This window comes from Cyprinodon tularosa, unplaced genomic scaffold (assembly GCF_016077235.1).
Source record: "Cyprinodon tularosa strain WSP-4 unplaced genomic scaffold, ASM1607723v1 ctg552, whole genome shotgun sequence".
Taxonomy (NCBI): domain Eukaryota; kingdom Metazoa; phylum Chordata; class Actinopteri; order Cyprinodontiformes; family Cyprinodontidae; genus Cyprinodon; species Cyprinodon tularosa.
Genome location: NW_024039288.1, coordinates 367881 through 376846, shown reverse-complemented (window position 1 = coordinate 376846; position 8966 = coordinate 367881). Strand labels below are relative to the sequence as shown.

General features: G+C 41.2%; 1 protein-coding gene across 1 annotated transcript; it reads left to right on the top strand.

The window, feature by feature from the left end:
• Window positions 1-3698: 3698 nt before the first annotated feature.
• Window positions 3699-8777, top strand: nots (nothepsin). Its single transcript, XM_038305196.1, has 9 exons — window positions 3699-3855; window positions 4144-4324; window positions 5488-5605; window positions 5917-6035; window positions 6123-6322; window positions 6887-7012; window positions 7101-7245; window positions 8165-8263; window positions 8486-8777. The coding sequence occupies exons 1-9, from the start codon at window positions 3800-3802 to the stop codon at window positions 8657-8659; spliced, it is 1218 nt and encodes a 405-aa protein (XP_038161124.1). The 5' UTR covers window positions 3699-3799; the 3' UTR covers window positions 8660-8777.
• The last annotated feature ends 189 nt before the right edge of the window (window positions 8778-8966 follow it).

Here is an 8966-nt window from a genome sequence, read left to right as displayed (position 1 = left end):
CGTCTTCATTTTAATAAATTGAAATATCAGTAATGATCCTCTTTAGTTAAAAAGGAAAACCTTTCGTCCAAACCTGTTAATTGGATTAATTTTGTCAATTTTTTCTTCCACTTAACTTTCCATCAAATACACCCTCCCTAGCTATGTTGTGTTCCTTTATAGCAGAAATTAAATTTATTTTCTGCTTATAGAAGCAGAAAATAAAACTATAGCACCTCCAATCAGATCATCCGGACTGATTAAAAAGTTTTCCTTAAAACCAGCTGATTGCAAGCAGCCATTGATTTTTGTGGTATTTGTTAAGCATGTAGAGACTGCAGACATTCCCCTGCAGATAAACTGCTGCTGTTTGATGCAGAGAAATAAAATGAGGGATTAATTCACAATGTTCCCTTCTCCACAGAGCAGAGTTCATCAGCCTGAAGCATAAACTCCTAGTGGTCTAGGGAGGTACTGTAGGGAGAGATTCATTATTCTGCATCCGTGTTCCTTCAAAGATAAATCAGACATGTTATTAACAGTAGTACTGATTAGACTAGAGTAAAATCAATTTTTTGTCACTTTTACACAGGTATTGGACATTTGCATTAAGACCTGATCACTGTAGTGTTCTGGATTTATTTGCTTGTATGATATCAAGTGAAACTTGTAAAACCATTTGACCTTAATAGGCTAAATCCTCCTCATCAGTCCCTCATCTGTCGCTAATACGTTCATCAGCAACATCATCCCAGACCCCTAAAACTGGCTGGTAAGATCAAGTGGTACGTCACCACCCTGCATACAGAAAGCCTGGTTCATATCCCAGCTGGAGGGAATGAGCTGCCAGTGTGGGTCCTTTGGCAAGACCCTTCACGCTATTGCCTGCTTTGAGCAGTGGTTTGGGCCTAGGGCTTGGAGGTTCTGAGTGTGAGCCCCAATCCCAAGGACTGCCACTCTGGATCTCTGACCCCTACACCCGGAGGTCTGCAACAGGTGGCCCGCAACCCCTAGGGGGTCCACAGAAGGTACTGCATGTGGGTCGTGAAAGTTTTACAATTCCTGCAAAACCTGCAATTTTTTCCACTACTTGAAATATCTTTAAATCCACATTAACATGATTTCAACACACTGTAGTAAACAGATAAATGGAGGCAGAAGATGTCTTTCAGTCATCAATGCACACATTCAGCGACACACAGGAGCTCTTTCAAGCTGGACACCGTTTCATTCACAACACCTGTCCCATCAACCAGGAATCACAAATACTTTAATAATCCCAGGGAGGAATTACTTTCATTACATCACTCCATCTGTAATAGAGTGACTATAGGACCAGTTTGATATAACATTTCATACAATATAATTAGGGGGTCCTTGAGCTGGCAAACATTGAAGACCCCTGCCCTACCTTGCTCCCTGTGCGCCGCACAATGGAAGCCCACTGCTCCCTAAGGGGATGGGTTAAATGCAGAGAGTTAATTTCATTGCTATCTACTTTTGACAGTATAATGACAATACAAACGCTGGGGGCTGGAAATTTACAAATAACCTTTGTAAAACTGTTCCTGTGAATGTTCAGGGCAGCAAAGCTTCTGTTTAGATTGTGTCTAAATTCTTACAGCAGGACAGATTAAGATTTGTCTTTTTTTCCCGCACCCCATGCAGCCGTTTCCAGGAATTTTTATTCATTTGGCTTCAGTTGGTTCATATTTTTTCCTAATAAATCTGCAGCATGATGACTTTCTTTCCTTTTTCTGAATTTGCTCTGGATTATGAAAGGAAGGTTTACCATTCTGTCTGATGCAACATTCTTCCTTTGTAGGTCACAGTGACTGAGACCTCACTGTGTCAACACACCTGGACGTTACTCCACCAAACTGTCAACAACAGAACAAAGCGATCCAGATTCAGCGACATTCGGTCCTTTTTGGAACCGCTTTCTTTTTGTGTTCTATGGGGGTAACACAACTGTCAAAATAGGTATGCCGAGGTGTCTGAACTCATAAATTAAATCAATAATTTAGTATTTTTACCTTACCAACTTATTCATACATGTGACATCAGATGTTTAGAAGCTACAAAAACAAGTTCAAAGTGATTTTAAAAATAGAAGCACAGATTTTAAAGTATGAATCACAAATTTAGGGAATGTAAGTTTGATTCGTAATTGTAAATTTGTTGTTCGTTCTCAAAAATTTTTTATTTGTATCTATTTGTGATTCATACTCATAAGCATGTGATTTAATTTTGTGTTTTTTTTTTTAACAGTGTCCTGTCTGGCAATGTGGCAATAAGAATAATTGTCTTGATGCCAAAAAGAGCCCAACAGATTTTACTTTCACAAGAGGAGTAGTACGGCTATCACCATAGTGTCCCGCTTGAGTTATGCATATAAATAGCTTTATTATAATTGATGCAGGGAGTTTTACAGATTATATGGACACTACAATGTAAGTAGAACAGGAAAGGAAAAACAGAAAAAATAGAAAGAAAGAGGAGATAAAAGGGAGATGACGATAAAACATCTTCAGTCTGCTTCATCACCTGCAAAGAGATGTAAAAAGAACAGCATCTAACTTCGAACATTGCACCCTCACAGATGAAACATCTGTCACATGTATGTAAGATCTGACGACTAGGAGCAAATACAAATTTTACAGTTCTCCACATTTACGGACTTATTTAAAAAAATCTGACCTAGGCCTATATTTTTGACAGTTATCTTACCCCATAGGTTCCACCAGTTTGGAAAATCTATAGACTGACATTCTCTCCCATTCATTAGAAAACAGTTCCAGCTCAGTCAGGTTAGGCCTGGGCTTAACCTGGGCTAGGACATGTTTGATGCTGCTGAGATGGCCCAGACTTAAAGTCCTCTGCAGGTTGTCTTTCTTAATCTAAATCCATTCTTTATCAAATAGAGCTGGTTTCCTTTGTGCCTTTTTTAAACAGTTAGCATTACCCCTTGTTTTTTGTTGTTGTTAATTTCAGAAATTTTTCTTTCACCACTTTGCACCTTGAAGGTGATACACTCTGTATGTGCTTATTCTCTGTTGAATAAAAACAAAACAGAAGTAAGACTAATGTTTGTTATTTGCAGAGCCTGGAGTACCCAGAGTTAACTCGTGCATGCACGGGGAAACCATGCAGAAAAACCTCAGGCTGGGATTCAAACTAAGGACTTTTTCACCAACTGCTCCACTGTGCAGTCCTGTTTATGATGTTCAGTATTACAAAGCTGTTGAGGTTACTTAGATAAACCTGGATGCTCTTTCATTTAGAGTCCAACCGGAACAGATGAGGTAACATCCAGAGACTCTTTTTTTCTTTTTTTTTGTTGTTGTTTAGGTTTGCACAACGTTTCCATTGCAGGATCTAAATTTCCTCTCTGGATGCAGCTGCAGTGTTTTTCCACGTTTCTCCTGAATGTGCATCACAGAAGCATGACGGTTTATCAGCGTAAAGATACCTTCTTATTATTGCATCTTTTACACAACTTAATGATCTTTAAAATTTGGAAGAACTTTTTTTCTCCACTTATTCTGATTCTTGGGGAAAGAAACTGCATCTTTCTGTTAATGAAAGATACATGGTTGAATATTAAAGTGTAGCTCTAAAAGAGTTTTATTCTCTGTTAGCAGCTAGAATTTGAAGTCTTCTGAGCAGATTGGTTTGATTCTCCACAGAGAGCAGCTGATTTCTGTTTAAAGGAGGGGTTTCTCCCTTTTGTATGACATCCAATCAGAGCAGCCAGTTGCTCTGATAAACCTTTGGCACATCTGCTGACCAGCAGTGAGTCGCACTGATCTGGACCGATATGCTGAGGCTGCTGCTCCTGCTGCTGTCCACATGGATGGGCTCTGCCACGGTCAGGTAGGAAAACTAACACTTTGCATCCAAACTTCTGCCTGGATTTCCAAGTTGCATCTTTTTTAAGGTGAAGGAAGCTAAGCCAGCTGAATCCTTTCTTCTGCATTTAAAGCTTTTAAAATGAAAACAATTCAGTTTTTCCCTGAGAATCCTTGATGAAAGAACCTCTGACTTCTTTGATGCCCCATATAAAGACATTCGAACTGGATGGGCTGTTTTTAACAGGGACATCAAGTTTTCAGGGACCTAGACAAAAGCAGCATGTCACATCTTAAAGGTTTATCTCATCAGGGTTCCTCTGAGGCGGGTCCCCTCCATCCGTACTCAGCTGAGAGCCCAGGGCCTGCTGGAGGAATTCCTGAAGGACCACAGACCTGACATGTTTAACCGCCGCTACGCTCAGTGCTTCCCACCCGGGACGGCGTCACTCAGACTCGGACGCTCCAGTGAGAAGATCTACAACTTCATGGATGTAAGTGAAGGCGGACCAGGACCAATAAGAATCAGGGCCAATTTATTAAACGGGAGGTAAAACTGTTCCACTGTGACGACAAACAGTGATTCACATTTAAGAATGGCCTAGTCAAAGTCCAGACCTAATTCCAAGGGAATCTGTGGCAGGACTTGATGTTTTATGTCCAATTGGACTGAGTGTCTTCAAACATGCAAAACAGAAGGAGATAAAGACCAAAGAAAGAGAATGCAAACCACATTTTTATTTTTTTTAATTTTAAAAACTTTTAAAGTAGTTTCCTTCCACCTGATGGTTATGCTCTAACTTATATATCATATTCTCATCATTACACAGACAAAGATGAAAACTTTGAATGAATTTGACTCTATGGTCTGGTGAACTGTAAAGTGCCTTGAGATGACGTGTTGTGAATTGGCGCTATAGAAATAAACTGAATTGAATTGAATTACAATTTAGTTAAATAATTTAGAATAGCTTAACAATTCCTATAGAGGTCACTGTTTTCTAGATGTATCTCTTTTTTGTCAAAAGGCCGTTTCTCCTCACACCACTGCTGTAAATGGATCAGCCTTGTTGCCTGCTGTTATCACGTACATCTTCAATGGTACAGAGATCAGGACTTTATAACATTCTCTAAGCAGATGTGAACCAATCCATGGACACTTGAACTGGCTAGACAACCCCTTTCATTTTCACCAAGGTCCATACCTACCTTCCTGAAGTCTTGGCTGGTTTCTGGTGGGGTTTTTGCCACTCTGATTTCTTGTTGTGTTCCCATAACATTCATCAGCATCTTTCCCTCTAATTAACTGAAATGTTGTGAGTAAGCCTATCATAAAGACATCATAATCATGCTTTTCAATACAAGCCATTGTTGCATTGCTTTGGTGTGGTCTGCTGTGGCTAGTATTTTATTATTGTACAAAACATGACAAGAACCTTTTTTTGTAGAATCAACTAACTGACTGCATTTCTGATGGTTCAGATATGTCAGGGTGCAAAGATTATTTTTTTTTTGATTGCTTGGACTCAGTTTTCTGAATATTAAAAGGGAATAGTTATTTCAAAATAAATGTGTTAGAGTTTAGTAGGTTCATTTATTGGTGTGCGAATATGTGGCAGAGGTCTGGTTTGGTAAACGCTGTGCTTTTGCATCCTAGGCCCAGTATTACGGCGAAATCAGCCTGGGAAATCCACCTCAGAACTTCTCAGTGATTTTTGACACCGGGTCAGCTGACCTCTGGGTCCCATCTTCCTACTGCGTCAGCCAGGCCTGTGGTATGACATTAAAGGCATGCAATTTACCCTGTTCAACAGTGCCAGATACCTTTAGTGTCTGGATTAGAGTTTGTTATTCTTTTATTAGAGGGACAGAGATGTTCTCAGGTCAGGACAGCATGACTTTGATTCAGTTTGTTGCTAACTGATAAGAAGTTCAAGGTCTGTGTGTTTAAAGGAACATTTGAACTGAGCCTCATTTTGGGAGCTTCTCTCCCTTTTTCACAAAATAAAAAAATGAAGTTTATTTGACTTTGATGGAGTGAATCTTTGTCCTCTTATGTCATGAGTTGGTATCTGACTGTTTCCAGCGTTGCATCGGCGTTTCAAGGCCTTCGAATCCAGCTCCTTCCGCCATGACGGAAGAACATTTGGAATCCACTATGGATCGGGGCACCTGCTGGGAGTGATGGGCCGGGACACGGTGAAGGTTAGTCCCTAGTGGATCTCCTTTTATTTAAAGTGAATGGGAACTGAAGTGTAATGTTGCCCTTTTTTTTTATGTGATCTGTGCTAGATAGGGGAGCTGATCACCTTGAACCAAGAGTTTGGGGAGTCCGTGTACGAACCTGGTGCTACGTTTGTAACGGCAAAGTTTGACGGCGTTCTGGGACTGGCCTACCAGTCGTTGGCAGAGATCCTCGGAAATCCTGTCTTTGACAACATGTTGGCACAGAAGCTAGTGGACGAGCCAGTGTTCTCCTTCTACCTCAGCAGGTGCTTTTTATGCTTGGAGCCTCAGAACAGCATCCTCCCATATGGCCAATTTGCTTGATCTCAATGCATTAATTTGATGTTCCCACTTCTTTATTGTTTAAATGAAACAAAAAAATGGTCGTCCTTATGTACCCAAGCAACACCTTTCTAGTTTGGTTAGAGCATTTCCTATTTAATTGACTCATTTGAGACAAATCTCCACTAATTGGTCCAACCAGGAGTTCTAGTTTAGGAAACCGATCTACAGTTCTTCATAGAGAAGCTCTCAAGCATTAACGCCAGCTTGATACGGATTTTGAGAAAGTCCTGAAGATAACTACAAACAAACCTGTATTGCCTCTTTGTTTTTTTAGACGTAGATCATCTCTCACATGTTCCTTGAAAGGTTTATTCAAGAACAGCCAATCTAACCATGATGTTGAGAGATGTCATAAAGCTACAGTTTTGATTCATTCAGTTAAAATTCTATAAAAGAAACACTCCAGTCAAGAACTGCTGTTGTAGAGTCATGGTATTTATTGTGTATAAATTATATGGATCACTGATGGGGATTTTTATCTACAGGAGAACGAAGACCAGCGTCCCAGAAGGAGAACTCCTGCTTGGTGGAATAGATGAAAGTCTGTACACTGGACCAGTCCACTGGCTGCCTGTGAGCGCCAAGGGATACTGGCAGATTAAGATGGAAAGGTGACTTTTTCCAACGGTATTTCATGTAAAGGCAGGTGCAATTTATTCCACCACCACTAGATGTCAGTATGAAATGATCGTGTTATAGTGTGGCGGTGCAAGGCGTGAGCTCCTTCTGTCCTCGTGGATGCCAGGCCATTGTTGATACTGGAACCTCCCTCATCGGTGGACCGACCAATGAAATCCTGACTCTGCAGCAGCTGATCGGAGCCACGCCCACAAATATTGGAGAGGTAAAGCTGCTCCTAATGAAAGAACACTTGTAGAAACAGCTGTTTTTATTCATTTATCCCTCATTAATCACCCACAGTGACCTAAGCTAAAGTAATGACTCTGAACCCTGGATCTCAGGCTCCACAGGCGTTAAGGCTGATTATACTCAGAAACCAGACCCTCTGTGTGTGTGTCGCAGTTAACGCAGATATGCCCCGCCCCTTCCGCAGACACTCTGCTGCACCTCTCTGAAATTGTAGGTGACCGCAGACAGTGCCGCAGACAGGAGGCCTCTGATTGGTCAAATCTACATCCGCTCTACACTATGCGTATTTCCTGTTTGGTACCTTACCGGCCTGTTTTTTTTGTATGGCCGCCATTGTGGAAAACGACTTCTGGAAATGGTCCAGTTAGAAGAGCGAGGTGCATGAGAACGCTGGGACCATTTTTCCACCTGGATCCCCGCTCTTTTTCGCCCTCATGTCCCTCCGTTGTCGTACAAACTTGCCTCTTGTGTGTTTTCACTTCCTCACTGCCTCTTCTGTATATAGACCCACAGCTTCTTCGTGATCGTCCCTCTTGCGTTGTGGCGTAGAATAATATAGCGCAGACCGCACTTTAAAATTAAAAATATTTGCGTCATACCTGAGACAAGCTCACTGTGACACACTGCTGTGGGAGTATAACCAGCCCTTTAGTCTTTTAGATTATTTCTTGCTGCTATCAACCACAGTTAGATAAATGGGTCATTAAAAGGCTTCTGCAGCATCAATGGCTGAGGAGGTAAAGCAATCCATTAAACCAGGTGTGCTGGAGCAGAGATGCATCTAAATCATGACAGTCTGTGGGCCCAGAGGACCAGGCATGAGAATCAGTTCATCTTCTGATATACAACAAATTGCTGATGCAGCTTTTCTTCTCCTAATGTGTTTTTTTCAGTTTCTCATTGACTGCGGCAGATTGTCCAGTTTGCCTCACGTCACATTTCTGTTGGGAGGGAAGGAGTACACCCTGACATCAGAGCAGTATGTCAGAAAGGTCAGGATGTTTTCTTCTCTTCCTTCCCCCATGCATGCTGATTGACAAAAACACAGAAATAGTACGATAGAGTGCACTCCATCACAAAAACAATAAAATCTGAAAGGGAGAAACACTGAATGCTTTAATACGTTAAAAAAGGGCCTAGGGAAGTTGAATCTTAATTCTAGTGATGCAGAAATTCCGCCTTAAGCTTCCTCCTTGTTTTTCTTTATCTATCAGGAGACGTTTGGAAACAGGGATCTGTGTTTCAGCGGCTTCCAGGCCATTGATATTGTCTCCCCTGAAGGTCCACTCTGGATCCTAGGAGATGTTTTTCTTACGGAGTACTACAGCATCTTTGACAGAGGACATGACCGTGTTGGCTTTGCTCAGGCTAAACACCCCGTTGAATGATGAGTACCTTATTCATGCAATAAATGTAATTTGCTGAGGTCCTTCTACCAGCCAGAGGAGCCTTCATTTATAAGAAATGACTAATACTCAAAAGCTATTGTTGGATGTGGCCAAAACTGTCAAAACGGTTTTCTTGCCCTATCAAAAAAAAAAAAAAAAAACAAACAATCTTCACACCAAGAGGGGGAGGTTTGCTTCTTTGATCCCCAGATTGCCATATTAAATACTGCAGTTTCTCCTTTGGCCACTAGATGGCAACCAAGAGGTCTTTATCTCAGCAGATGATCAACATGAAGAGAAAAGCATC

What these genes read in the sequence shown, in the direction of transcription:
- nots (XM_038305196.1), top strand. Translation starts at nt 3,800, where the DNA reads ATGCTGAGGCTGCTGCTCCTGCTGCTGTCCACATGGATGGGCTCTGCC. An exon ending in ATGGGCTCTGCCACGGTCAG is followed by an intron (nt 3,856 to 4,143) that starts GTAGGAAAACTA and finishes TTATCTCATCAG; the next exon opens with GGTTCCTCTGAGGCGGGTCC. An exon ending in TGGGCCGGGACACGGTGAAG is followed by an intron (nt 6,036 to 6,122) that starts GTTAGTCCCTAG and finishes GATCTGTGCTAG; the next exon opens with ATAGGGGAGCTGATCACCTT.